Below are 14911 nucleotides of genomic sequence, written 5' to 3' on the forward strand. Positions count from 1 at the left end.
GATTCTGATAGGGTTCTAAGTATCTTTATTGAATTTAGACTAGAATAGAAGTAGGATTACAAGATTGCTCACTCAAGGATCCCTGGATCCTTGTGTACCTCACTGATTCCTGAATCAGTTAAGTTCTAAACTCAAAAAACTACCCTCTCCCTAACTAACTCTGCTATTTATAGCAGTTAGTTATCTAACTGATTCTAACTACCCAAGGGTAGAAAGGGAAAGTTGGTTATTCTATCCAAACTCTCATCTTTCCCCTTTTATACACGTTTTGAATAAGTGACTTAGTATTGGCCTTATCATCATTCCAATTAGAAGTACTGAAGAACCTAAGTGAGATGATAGTCTAAAAACACACTTAGGGAAAGGAAGATTTTCACACTTATAAGAGATTTTGCATAACCACTTGTTTTAAACTTTTTTTTTGTCATCCTTAATAATCCTCTCTTGTTTCTCTATCAAATGCTTTATGATACTGAAGTAAAGATAGAGCATTTGGTATCTTTTATCTTATCTTACCGTGTGCTCTTCCCATTGAAGTAGACGCCCAAGACTTTGAAGATGCTCTACCTAACAAGCATGTCATTCATATCTGCAATAATGTTATTTGGTGGGCTTATTGCGCCAACGGTAATTTTATTACATTTCATGTTTTATTCTATTGTAATGTATAGCAGAGAATCAAACTTTACTGGTAACCACTTGATTCTTTATCAGTGAATCCTTTTATTCTCCCTATATGTTATCAGGATCTATCCTGAATTACCCTTTATAAAGGGTCACTGTGTTCAAATCTAAAATGGTGTTGTTTGCATTGTTGATTTGAGTTTTATTCTTACTTTTGCATACTTACTTATACTTTTATGGATTGTGTATCCTATTATATAATTTGGTCGTGGTTTTAATATTACTGTCTATTATATGCTCTAGTTCATTTGAATATGTTGATTTATACTTTTTGTAAGAGAACAATTTCTCTGATCCATAACTATTTTCTTTTCACCTTAAATGGAAGGGGAATTTTTAGATTGGTAAATAAGGTGGATGAAGAATATTAATGTAGACCAGGATAGAGGAAGCCCTTACCATTGAATAATTCAAATGAAATAATATGTAAGTATAGTCATTTCAGGCGAGCCTCACCTCAACGGTAAGGTTGATGCTTAGTGACGAAGAGAGCACGGGTTCAAATCCTGGGTACAACCTCTTCGCTTACGAGGGTAAGGCTATTTACATCTACCCTCCCCAGATTTCTAATAGGTGAGATGTGGGAGCCTCTTGTAATGAGCTGCCCCTTTTTAGACATTTTAGGTGAATGGTTGGCTCCTGTAAAATAAAAATGTCATCAAGTGATCAAACATTGTGGGACATTCTTTTGTTGTGACAAATTGAATTTTTCGAGGGAAAGATTAGTTTTTGGGCTATGTTTAGATATTTTTTTTCTGTTTTTATTTTGATAAAGAAATGTCATTACAAACAATGTTGTTGATGCCGGCCCATGGTGGTTGCTAAAATTATGCCCTCACAGTGTTTCAGGTAAATAGAGGATGTCATCATGGTGGTTGACAAAAAATAATTAAAATTATAATATATATATATAGAAAATAATTAATAATAGTGTAAGACAACAACATCACATTAAGGCAACAAATAACATAATATAAAGTTCAATAAAACTCATCAGAGTCTCATAACTTCATAAGAAAGTCATAGAAAATTAAAAGTATACAAAAAATTAATAAGAGCAAAACTATAAGGTCAAGAACTATAAACCAAAAGTTAAAGACAAATGTTAAGAGAATGAAGGAGTTGAAGAAGTTGCTGAAACAGTTGCTGAACGAAGCCAAAAGCAGAGAACAAATATGAACGCAGACCAACTGCTGAAGAAGTTGCAGAGAGTGAAGCAACTTGATGAGGATCATTCTAGAAGATTGAGTAGCTAATAAGTAGTTAGCCAACTAATATGGAATAACTATCTGCTGTAACAGAAAGCTAGTTAGTAAGGAATAGTTATCTGTTGTAACATATAGAGGCAATTGCAGTTGTCATTCTGTAGGTAGCTTGTGGCTGAGGATAGTTAAACAGGTATTAATTTCAATCCAAATTTGTAACCTTTCTTTTCTCTGTTCTCTATTCTTGCATAATAATAAGATAGTTCGAATTCTTTTCTTAGAAGAATCTCTGCTTCTTGTTACTGAATTTCTTCGTTTTCTTAAAAGAACCCCTCAAATTCCATAACAACTGTATCACAACTGCCTTGAATGAAACTGACACATATGAGAGATAGAGTGGAAGCAGACAAAGTCGAACACGGAAAGGAAGCAGCAGGACACGAAGATGAAGCATACGAACACGAGAGATAGAGTGGAAGCAGACAAACATGAATGAGACAGGCCATGATGGGTTTGAGTTAGGGTTCCCTATTTTTTGGGTAGAACCCAAAACTGGGCTTTAATATCCAAAATTCTGCGCAATAACCCGTAAAAACCCAAAAAGGCCAATTGCAGCGCCATGTCCGCCACGAGTCACCTCCGCCATGGTGGTACTAAAGCACCAAATGGGCAGGCGTCACCATTTAACTCGTTTTCTAAAATAGCAAATGGCGTTCGGCCTGGAACCATCACCACTTTCCGCCATGGGCACAATTCGACAACACTGATTAGAAGAGTATATATTAGTACAAGGGAAGAGGATAAGACACCTCACAAAGAACAAAAAGAAAGGCGAACAACTATGCTACAGAGTAGAGCAATGCTACAAAACATGTCAATCCCTTGGCAAATCTACCATAGCAACACCACAAAAAAAGCCCATGGGCAGAGCACTAATGGGATACCGAAGTATTAATCTGTCCCAAAGAAATTCTATAGAGGAGAATGATACCATGGAGATATTATACTGTAACTAAGAGCAAGTAGTCAAATATAAGTGACTCTCAGCTTCCCTTTATGCTTAGTTAGTGTATACAACATAGGATCTTCATAAGATGAGGGTGCATTTTATCATGCAGTATAAGAATACCTACATTTCCCAAATTGCAACTTTTGATGAAGGGTCCATAAAAGAAGCAATCTTAAGAGTGAAGGCATAAAAAACATTGAATTACCTGATTCATACATTTTACAAAGTGTGAAGTGCTTGATGAATTTGATTAACCAGAGCACAGTTGATAATAGAGACGGAGTCAGGGATTTGAGAAATTCCTGCTATTGAGGTGGAATTTGAAACCCCATGCTTTTCGTGAAAGAATTCCTGATTAAAATTCTAATGAATTTGCGATGTTCTTCAAGTATTCAAACAAATTAAATTTCCTACGAAAAGTAGTTTCTCCAAACACTCACTTAAAGTAATCTGATAAAAGTAGTTTAAGTCACTCTGATAGTATTTTATGAGTTTATGTTGCTTTATAGCTTTCTAGCATTATGGATTTGGCTGCAAAAGCTGTATATTTGTAGATCTCAACCATAATTTATATTTATTTTAAATATATTGATTTTAAATATTGATTCCTTATGTTAATGGCAGCTGGAGCTAAAGTTAGGAATAGGTGGTACCTCGTATGAAGATTTCATAAGAAATATGCATTTGCCTATGCAACTAAGGTATAGTGTTGTTTGATTTCTGCACTTCATTAATTCATGACTTCCCTTGGTGGAAACTGTTCTGTTGGAGAATAGGTGATTCGCTTGACCATTACCTGATTATACTTTGTTTACTTCATCAATGCAGTCAGGTCGACCCAATTGTGGCATCCTTTTCAGGTGGAGCAGTGGGCGTGATTTCCGTACTGATGTTAATTGAGGCTAGTAATGTTGAGAAACAAGAGAAGAATATGTGCAAGTATTGTCGTGGAACTGGTAAATTCTGTTCCTACTCTCTAAGAGTCCGTTTGCGAGTTGGGTTTTGGAGGAGAAGGGAGAAAAAGAGAACCATGACCTACACTTTTGATATAGCTCTGAAGCCTTTCCATTCATTCCCCTCCAAAACTCAACTTGCCAACATACCCTAAAGATCTTCATTCTCTTAATACATCTCAGTCATGCACATTTTAGACACATTGTATCTTTTCTTGCCATTGTTCAAGTAATTATACTGTTCAGTAGAGTTAAAGTTTTAGTGGTTAAGAAATCATTCTTATTGCACTTAATTATTAATGCATTAGAATTTATATGCAGTAAGTTTGCTGTTCAACATTTGGACATATCTTTCACTATTTAGTCATGGATTCAGGATCTGCCACCAGATTTAAAGAGTTATATTAAATTCTTTTTACAACTGTGGATAGGATACTTGGCCTGTGCTCGGTGTTCTGCGAGTGGCGTGTGCTTGAATGTTGATCCCATTTCCGTATCTAATGCTTCTGTCAAACAGCTGCAAGTTCCTACAACTAAAAGGTGTCCAAATTGCTCTGGTGTGGGAAAGGTAGAGAATCTGTAAACATATCTAAGTCATTTGCTCAGTGTATAGCCTTTATAGTACTCAGGATAACTTTAAATGGTGAGTTTCTTTTATGTGTTTTGCACTAGGCGCATTTGGGTAAACAACTTAATTAAGAGCTTATCCAATAGGTTTTTTGAAATAAGCTAGAAAGACCGTATAGGATGGTCAGAAGCTAATTAACTTAATTAACAACTTAATTAAGAGTTTCTTTTAAGTATTTTCCCTATTTCTTATCATTGTTTATAGATTGGTCAGAAGCTAATTATATCAGTAAGTATGTTGGCTAGTAGTTAATTGCACCCTCTTGTTCTATAAAAGCTATATGATTCACTTATATAGTACACACCTGTCACAACTTCACTATTTAATCAATATCTGATTTGTAGTCCCCAATTTTTGGTGTAACCTATAAATGCTAACCAGTATTATGCATTTGGATAGTGGAGAGTATTATTATGCATTTGGATTCATAATAATGTTGTGTGTGCAAGTGTAATTTATGCAACTGATTGAGTTATAATTAGTTGTCTTTAACTAATAATCTTGCTTGTCTTCCAGGTTATGTGTCCAACATGCCTTTGCACAGGGATGCTGATGGCAAGTGAACATGACCTCCGAATTGATCCATTTGACATGTGAACATGATTTGAGGACTTGTAATGTTGTTGCTCCATATGTATTTTCAGAAATAGGAGCTCTCATCTCCAAAATCTCATTTTACAGCCGATCCTAAACCTGGGTAAAATGTGAACGTTGTATTAGATAGTCGACAACCAATGTAAAACCTTGTCGGATATCTATGACATGAATCAATGATGAAAAAACTGTATACATGAATTATAGTATAACGTCCTAGATCCATTTCGGTTGAATAGTTAGAGTGATTGCCAAATATTCTATTTGACATATCTTAATAGCAGGAAAAGAAAAGATAAATAGAGTCACACAAACATAGTGCCATGGACAAGGTCAAGTGTTTTATTTTTGAGTGCAAAAGAAGTTTATGGTTCAACTTTTTTGTGTTGGAAATGGTCACTGGATAATGTTAGAACTGTAATTAAGGCAGTCCATTAGGATCTTGACAAAATCATGATCTCACTCAAATGGGATTATACTGTTATTTTGCCATGCTTCGATTAACAAGTGATTGTGATAATTGATCTGTTTGCAATGTCTACATGTTATGTTATTGTTTTAATGTGAGTTTATCTCTAAAATGAGTAGTTTTTTATAGAACTAATATGAACAATTAAGCCTATATTTATCTTATTTCACAAAGAGCATGGCAATAAAAGACCATCAATTTAAGGGGGAGTGACTCACATTTGAAGGGTTGATTGTTGGAAACTCAAATATAGTAAGATGAATTGAAGATGTTACACAATAGAAAAGGAAGAAATGGTTAAGTTGAAGTCAAACAACATTAATTTAACAACAAATATGCTTGATAAAGACACATTTCATGCATATATATAGAAAATATTAAAATTACTCTTAGATTAAAGTTCCAACACTAATGCAACTTCACGTGAAGGTGACAAAACACCCTTGGATAGAAGACTAACGATTAGTAATATTTCTACCCTTATAATATTTATTCATTAATTTATATAGATTTATATATAGGTGTTTAATCTCGAATAGCAGATTTCATGCTCCATGCTTTCAGGTTCTCCACGGTGATATGCTCTGTACCGTTGTTGAACACAAAAAAGTGAGCATCATTCTTCACTGCTAGTGTTGGATAAACCCTAGACAAGATATTTGTCTTCCCTCCGCCTCCAAAACTTTCCACCACGGAGTGATCAATCTAAAATAAACAAAAAAAAAAATGAATAAATACTATATGGTAGCACTTTAAATGTAATCAAAGGTTTAAAATTGTCACCAATTGTAATTGAAGCTGTAACAATGTCGTTTTGATTGTCTTTATGATCGCAATTATGGTTGTAGGTTATATTTTCTGACAAATATTTACAATAAAATTCAGCTTCTATCTTATTAAATGTGGTCGGCTTTAAATATAAAAATGTTAACAACTACTACAAATTCAATATAACTGCAACAATGTCCATAATTTAAAACCTTAATAATGTAATGTATAACAGAAGTAGGTGAAAATCTACATACCAAACTCCTAAGAGAAATCTTCTTGTTGGCCAAATTCATATCTACAAAGCCACCAAATGATGGCTTGTACAATTCACTGTTCAAAGAGGAACTGTTGAGAAATGCAAAAAGTTAGAAGAAATGCATTATTATTAAACAAAGGAAATTGGAAGTCCTCACCAATATTTGAATTACAGAAACATATATACCTTCTTGCATCAGAGCACATAAGAACTACATGCTTGTTTGAAGCTTTGAAAATTGTGAAGAACACAGGAGTGAACTCTTCTAGTTTTTCTGAAGCCAATGTCAGGAACCCAAATGGCCCAACCCCACCTTCAAGCTTTAAACCCTTTTGAACGCAGAGATCCTCTGCTTTTACCCACTTAGGATCAAATGTCTCAGCCTTATCCAAGCTTGAGAATGAGAATGTAACTTCTACATCAGCCTGTAGTACACATTTTTTCATTAGCTAAAAAGGACATTTTGTTCATTTACTTAGACGTCCACAATATTGTAGTTGCGGTAACAACCACAATCATATTACACCGCAATCAAGGTGTGATATAAAATCACAATGATACTAAGGTTTGCTAAAAAGAAAGGCTGTATTAGATCGCATCGAATTCAAAAGTATTTTTTTAATTTCAAGCAACAAACTCATTAACAATAACCGCAACTTTGATCGCGATCATGACCTTAATTTAAAAGACAGAAAATAAATAAATTTATGGTTCCAATTAATTAATAAGATGACCTGAGCAGCAGTGATTCTTTTTACTTCAACATAATCTCCCTTCTTAAGCTTTTGGTTTCTCATCTTAACTTCTTTCCCTCTAAGACTATTTAATTCTTCAACAGGCCATTGTACCAATTGTCTTCCATGAGAATCAAGCCAAAGGGTTCTTGGAATTGCCTGAAAATTTTAATATGCGTATAAATAAAACTGCAAAAAGCAGGACATGTATCAATACTAAGGTTTGCTAAAAAGAAAGGAATTTGAAAATTTCTCTCAATTGATTTGGTTTTCTATTATTTGTTCCATTTGGCTATACCAGATTGAGATTTACAAAGGCTTTTGAGATGATCACAGTAAGGTACTAGGATTAATCAATGTTTAAGCTTGGAGTTTGATCACATCTAAAGTTTAAGATACTTGTTTATCACACATTGATTAGTGCTTCATGATAGTTGAAATCGATATATAAGAATAAAGCATAGGTGATTTTTGTTCATGATAGTATCTTTTGCGCTTTAACATACCTTTACATTGGTTATTTTATGAGAACAAATTTATGTGTTATCTCACATTGGTGATAATAAATACTTAAATTTTTTAATTGATATGATATATTTTTATTAGCGTAGAATATGATATGACACAAGATACCTAAATTATTATACCAAGTTAGCAATATAAATTAAATTTCATGTAAAATATACCTGAATTCCAGCCCATCCTTTCTTTACATCATCCTCTTTAGTATCTGACTCATTTGCCCAGGCCCACAAAATCCTTCTATTCCTGCTTGGGTCATAGAATGATTTGGAAGCATAAAAGTTGCCATAATCATATCTAAGACCACCCCAACCATCCTCTGAAGTGTTATCCGGGATATATTTATCCTTATTCCACAAATATGTTCCAATTGTATAGTAGTCATATCTAGTCACATCAAGACTATTCTTCATAACATGTTTAACATTATTCCCAACCACAGATAGATCTAACCCATTTTTTCCTCTCGAAGAAACCGGGTAAAAATCCGGGCACTCCCACATACCCGTATGTGGCGCTGAATGGATCGGGTGTTTGGCCCGAACCCAATTCACAAAATTTTTGCTCCTATACAAATAAGCCATTCCTCTATTTTTCACTTTGCCACCAACTAACATCCTCCAATGCCCATCCTTGCTCCACCATGCAGTGGTCGGGTCCCGAAAGGCGCTACCATTGATGTCATCATCGAACACAATCGGGTTGAAGGCATCAGGCTTTACCCATTTTCTAAGAAATGGGTCAGATGCATTCTTAGGTATGGCATAACATTGAACCTCATTGCCTTTCTTATCAACAACTCCAGTGTAAAGGATTATGGGTCCTTTGCCAGGGAGGATAGTGGCCGACCCGGACCAACACCCGTATTTGTCAAAGTGTTTTGATGGGTAAAGAGCTGGTTCAAGTACTTTCCAATTAATAAGGTCCTTGGATATTGAGTGACCCCACACAATGTTACCCCACACTGCACCTTTCGGGTTGTATTGGTAAAATAAATGGTACACTCCATTGTAGTACATAGGTGCTGCATTGTTGGCATCATTGAAGAGAATTAGTTACATCTATGTTCAATTATTCTAAAAAGGTGGTGTAAGTTTAACATTTTAGCCACAATATACAAAGACATTAATGATTGGTCATTGAAAAGAAGAAAAGTAAATGGAAAAGGAAAAACATTTAAGTGAAGGGTGGAAAGGATCAACTCATACCATTTGGGTCTGCATGTGAATGTGAATGTGATTGATTGATCAATGCATTTGTACATTACATCCGATGGACATGATGAAACAATTAGAAGAGCAAGGACAGTTAGAATATGAAGGAAAAAAAGGTCAGTGTGAATGTTTTTGAAAGATGGGAAAATAGTTTTGTAGAATAAATTTTGGAAAACAAAGATAACATCTATCTGAATAATATAAAAAAATATCTAAAACTTATATTCTATAAAACCTGGAAGTAAAGTTGTAGGATAAATATAGAAAGTAAATGAGAAAAGGAAGAAAAAAACTTCTTATATAAATGATGTAAGAGAAAGTTATCTATGGAATTATGTCATAATGTTCAAATACTGTAAGTAAATAAATAATTAAGAGCATGTGCATGAAAGTTTATTTTTTTCAAAAAAGTTAGTGAATAAAAGTATGATATGATAGTTGGGACAAGCGTAATAGTGGTGATGAGAGAAACACTTCAACATCTGAGACTTATAATTGTTTTGTAAATTAGTCTAGGATTCGTCAATTATTAATTATTCAATTAATCATATTTTGTTAACATAAATAAAACTATATATGTACGTGGTTTTCTTCTTAAAGAATCTAAATAAGAAGAAGCTGAGTGCATAATAGATAGAAAGGTCACTTACATTTATCTATTTATTTATATACCGAAATTTGAATATTTAGTTATGGTGATAAATAAAAATAATGAAACTAGACTTTCGTATAGTACTGAATGTTTCATATAAGATAAATAAATTCACAATTTTTGAAGTTATTGTGGAAGGTTAACTAAATTTTAATTTTAACCATTTTTATATAATTATATAGTTCAAATATATTATTCTGGCATCCTTAAAATGATAAGTATTCACATTATAGATGCACCCATAAATAAGAATTTTTGTCAATCTTATACTATGTCCTCATTTTAGAATGATCATGGTTTGGGTTGACTATATATTGCACACTCTTCAACAAATAAAGTATATCATCTACCATTTATTTGTATTACTTTCTTTAAACAATCAATGATAATAAAATACAAATAGTAGATGATCCAATAATAATTATAAAACTCATATATTATCGGTGTATTTTTTTCTCATATATCACACTCTTCAACAAATACACAGAAAATTTATCAAGTGAAATGATAAAAAATAACAATATTGAATGAAATCTACATATCCTCTACCAATATGGGAAAATTGAGTATCAAACCCAAATCATGTCGAGGGTGAATGGAAGGCTAAACCAGATTTGTTAACCCTCAATTTCAGTAATACTAACATGGACTATTTGGTAAGTAAGAAGTAAGATCATTTTTGAAAACTCACAATACTATCTTGGAGAGATAATTGATCTTGTCTTTTTTACATTCTTGAAATATCCTAGGTGTTTATTATATGAATTTCAACTTCTCTCATTTTTTGAATGGGTGTCGCACCCGTCTAAGTGACATTCTCTTGTTAAATTTTGTAATTGTGAATAAGAGTATCAATTGTTCTCATAATTTACACCTTTTATATTAATAAATTTCATTGATGATAAAAACAAATAATACTAATATTTCAAAGAAAAATATTTAAACATTTCACGCCAAAAATAAAAATGAAGGATAAAAAAAAATTCTTTGTCAAACCGTCTACTCTACTTATTAAAACCTAAAGAGAAATACTATGAATATATTATTTATATGGTAAACCTAACTATTTGAATTTACGTTTCTCTCTAAGATAAAGCGCCACACGTGCTCTGAAATGGCTTAAATCAGCATGTGTGTTGCTTCATTCTACTTGAATGATGTTTTTACGAATGGTAAGAAATGAAACCTCTAAAGAAGTTCATAATTGTATGTGGAAATGCTAAGGTATGATTAAAAATGACTCGTGAAGAAGTTATCACACATTTGGGCCAATTCATATATAAAGCATATGCTTTTATTTTCCATATTAATAGAAATTTGGCGTGCATCTTCATGTGACCCCCAAAAACATTAGCAACGTGGAGGCCAAGGGACTAAAGACAATAAGGTTCCCACAACTTGAAAAGGATGGGTGTTTGGGATAGGCCATGTCCACTTTCATTTATAAGCATTGCATGTTCAAGAATAAGCATCACTTATTTTAGATATTGTTTTTGTCTCGCGCCAATAAAAACATGTTAAGTAAATTAAATTTTTTAAACATTCGTTATTATTGATATTTTTGTTTCATTATCATTAATGCGTAAAAATATGAGACAAGATCTGAGATATTACATTCTCTTCCATGTTGGATAGATAACTCAGTTTAGTGTAATGGGGTTCATAATTACTGAGTCATTTCATTTTTTTGCATAAAAATGTACAAGAAAAAAGTATGTGCACTACGTGAGTGCAATATCTAAAGTTAACAAATAACAAGGATAACCATAGTTGCCTTTTTCTTCTTTTTACAATGATATTTTTTATAATTAAAAGTTATCCTCGTCTACCCTTATTATTTTTCCCCTTTGTGGCATATATATTCAAGTACTCAACTAAGTGTAAATATTCCAATATCTTGTAAGTGTCACTATCTTCGATTCTCTTACAAAGTGTGGCATATACCACTAAAGAGCGATCGAAAAATGAAAAGGGGGAATTTCATGAAAAACCGAATGGATCATGTTATCAACTAGTACTTTGAGATCTCTCACTTAATGGACTATTTTTTTTAGATGTGGTAAGTTTTAACAATTAACATTTTTATTGAAATATTGAGCTATGGAAAAATCAAAATATATTACATAATATTGATAGGTGAATACAACAACTGCAGCCATCAATCCTCTAATGGGAGGAAAACAAACATTAAAACAATTGTGAAAAAATAATTTTAACCTGATATTTAAATCATAAAACTCTCTCATATAATAAAATAATTTTTAGGTTGAGTTTTCTGGAATATTTTAATACTAACATATCGTCACAGATTCTCATATCTTCACAGCACAACACAATGGTTTACCCCAACTAGATAGGTATATGTTGCCCTACAATAAGGGTTATTTCATGTGTTATTAACTTATGATTGGTCAGAAAAATATTTAATAATTAAATTTTAACTTCAATATTTTTCTGATCAATCAGAAGTTTATGACATACAAAGTAGCACAAACTATGACACAATAGATGTACTCCCCTTGATACCAAGTAGTAGATTTAAGTTTGCATGGGTATTTCAGCTTCAAGTTGTAGGCCATGCAATGGATATATGATCATGCTTTTATACATACCTCCTTTTCAACAATTTTATTATACTATACTTTTATAACATTTTTACACTATTTTTTAATGGAAAATAAGAATAAATTTTCAATGTATATATGTTATTTTAAATCAATTAAGTAGGCATAACAAGGACTTGTAAAAATAAATTTAAATGCTAGAACCATTTACCATATTCTATATATATATATCACTAAGCACACCCCTTTACGCCTAGTATAACCTTATTGTGTTGTGTGGCCATTTTCAAGCTTCCCACACTCCACGTGTGCCAAACTTATTCAGAGCATTACTCAAAGGGCTCTTACATAAAAACAAAAATATAATCTCCATTCGATTTTTTTTGGTGGACTAGATTCTATTAATTAACAAAATGAGGTTAGTTGCTGATCGGGATCATAACATGGAAGAAACTTTTTATTGTTATTTTTCATTAAATAAGTGAATAAATAATGGAAGAGCCCTTAAAAACAAATTAAATAATCGAACAGGAAAAAAAGGAAGGAGAAGTTATCGATACTATTACCATTTTTGCCTTCAAATTTGGGTTCCCCCTTTTCTCAAATGTGATTAATCAATCCTATCCATTACTATTTCAAGTCGAGAATGGGTTTCATTCTATTTTATATATAAAAAATATCAACTTAGAAATTCTCTTATACCACAGAAAAACTGAATAACTTTCTTATAGTTTTAAGAAGATTTGTAGGTTGATTATACTATTTCATGTACCAACAAAGTTTTCATAAATTATTAGGTGCATAAGTGTTCTTTTTCTTTTGTAGTATATTTAGTAGTTATTATAACCACTTCCAATTTTGATTAATTTCAAGTCACTCTTCTTATGAAAAAATGCAACTCTTTTTTTCGGATTAAACCTTTTTATAAACCTAGCCAGGACTAGTGTTGATGAACTCCCATCACAATTTCGTAGTTATTATTTAAAGAGAAACTACTTGCATGGCAGTTGATATCAAACTAAAGAAATATCACATTGAAAATAACTTCCCTCAAAATGGTAAAAGGGTTATTAGGAAAACCTATTACATATATAAGACATAAGTAAACTTAGGAATTAAGAATAACGTACCATTAATCCAGTTCCTAGGTGGTTGAAAATGGTATCCAGTTCTGTGTAATGTGTCCACGGAATGAACTGAAACGGATTGAAGATTCGGGTGTATGGCATGAAAAGCTTCAACACAATTGTTACATATACAAATGGAGCAAATTGCTATAAAAATAGTAAGAAAAATTGGAGGACCCATTATAAGAAACTTAGAAACAATATGTGAAGAGAGAATGGGAGATTGTGAAGGAAGAGAGGTATCAATTGCCACTATTTATAGAAACAAAATAGGAAGGTGAGGGAGTGGAGTCGGCCTTAGCATGTGTAACAAGTGCATTGGATATAGACCATAGTTAATTGAGATCTCAATTTTTTTTAACTATACAACTAATTTTTACTTCCATAATTTTTATTCTTATATAAAAAATCTTATGTTCACGAGATTTATCATTGCTTTTGTTTCATTCTACACATTTGAATTTGTTTAATATTTTATTGATTAAAGTGATCATTATATTATATTAGCATAGTTGACATATAATTAAAATAAGAGTTCATGTCCGATATAAAAGTGTTAGATCATTCCGGGTTTTCATTAAAAAATGACAAAAAAAAGTAAATTAAGTCTAAAATAAATAACAATAATATCTTACCAATAAAAAAAATGTATTATACACCTCATGATTTGTTTGAGACCCCTTTTTTTGTTCAAATATTAGTGTAAGAATTTATTATAAATAATTTATACTTATTTTTTATTGGATTCTTTGCTTTGAACTCATTTTCAGTTAAACTTTTAACATATAAATTTTATATAATTTTTGAAAATAAATAAAATCTCTCTTTTTTTGTCCACACGCTGCTTATAAAATGTCAGAATCAACCCTAGAAAGCATGTGGTTAGGGTACATCTGTAGGTAATTAAGAAATTGGATATTTAGGAGACAAAAAGTTGGAAGATTCAATTTGAATTGAGTTGAATTTATCTAGTAATGTTTGAAAATATATTCTTATATTTATAAGTTGTTACAAAAAAATATGATGATTATGCAAATCCAATTCTTTGTTTGTTATATATTAATGACAAAAAATTGAAAGGCATTAGCTCCCACTTGGATGAATTTGAAGAATGTATGCGTAGTTAGTTTTATTTTTGCAAGCGATAATACCATTTTTTGAAATTTGAATTATGAACTTCAAGCCACTAAGTAATAACTTTGTTATTGTCTTGAGGGACATAACATATTAGAAGACTAACTAAATTAACTTTATTAATCTAAATTTTCTTTCTTATTTTACTTTTTATGATAATCAACAATCTATTTATGTTGAGCAGATCCTACTCAATCCATCAACATATTACAATATTCTTAGAAAATTATTGAATAACTTGACATTTTTAAACCCTAGCTATCCAAATATCACAAAGGTGCTAATGTTAAACTTAATAAATTCTCTTCCTAGTTGTGTTTCTAATCATGACAAGTTGATGAATGAAGTTGTTACAGATGAAGATGTTACAGATAAAGATGCAGAAATATCATCCA

General features: G+C 31.9%; 2 protein-coding genes across 3 annotated transcripts in view; one reads left to right on the forward strand and one right to left on the reverse strand.

The window, feature by feature from the left end:
- Positions 1-5461, forward strand: part of LOC109336477 (protein ORANGE-LIKE, chloroplastic) — a 10403-nt gene extending 4942 nt beyond the window's left edge. For both annotated transcript variants that reach the window (XM_019573091.1, XM_019573092.1), the window contains exons 4-8: positions 541-627; positions 3523-3599; positions 3727-3854; positions 4283-4419; positions 4996-5461. In XM_019573091.1, coding sequence (XP_019428636.1) covers positions 541-627; positions 3523-3599; positions 3727-3854; positions 4283-4419; positions 4996-5076 — 510 coding nt within the window. In that variant the 3' untranslated portion in view covers positions 5077-5461. The remainder of the gene's footprint in view (positions 1-540; positions 628-3522; positions 3600-3726; positions 3855-4282; positions 4420-4995) is intronic.
- LOC109336476 (beta-fructofuranosidase, insoluble isoenzyme 1-like) lies at positions 6033-13603 on the reverse strand. Its single transcript, XM_019573090.1, has 7 exons — positions 13386-13603; positions 9034-9042; positions 7990-8849; positions 7304-7462; positions 6756-6994; positions 6568-6658; positions 6033-6247 (listed from the first exon to the last, which is right to left on the reverse strand). Exons 1-7 carry the CDS (start codon positions 13561-13563, stop codon positions 6068-6070), a joined length of 1716 nt encoding a protein of 571 aa, XP_019428635.1. The 5' UTR covers positions 13564-13603; the 3' UTR covers positions 6033-6067.

The sequence above is a fragment of the Lupinus angustifolius genome, chromosome LG20 (assembly GCF_001865875.1).
Source record: "Lupinus angustifolius cultivar Tanjil chromosome LG20, LupAngTanjil_v1.0, whole genome shotgun sequence".
NCBI classification, from domain to species: Eukaryota; Viridiplantae; Streptophyta; class Magnoliopsida; order Fabales; family Fabaceae; genus Lupinus; species Lupinus angustifolius.

Excerpts from the sequence above, each read along its gene's own strand:
- LOC109336476 (XM_019573090.1), bottom strand. The coding sequence starts at position 13,563 with ATGGGTCCTCCAATTTTTCTTACTATTTTTATAGCAATTTGCTCCATT. Across the intron at positions 7,463-7,989 it reads AAGGATGGGCTGGAATTCAG|GCAATTCCAAGAACCCTTTG; the intron begins GTATATTTTACA and ends TAAAATTTTCAG. Across the intron at positions 6,248-6,567 it reads AGATTTCTCTTAGGAGTTTG|ATTGATCACTCCGTGGTGGA; the intron begins GTATGTAGATTT and ends TGTTTATTTTAG.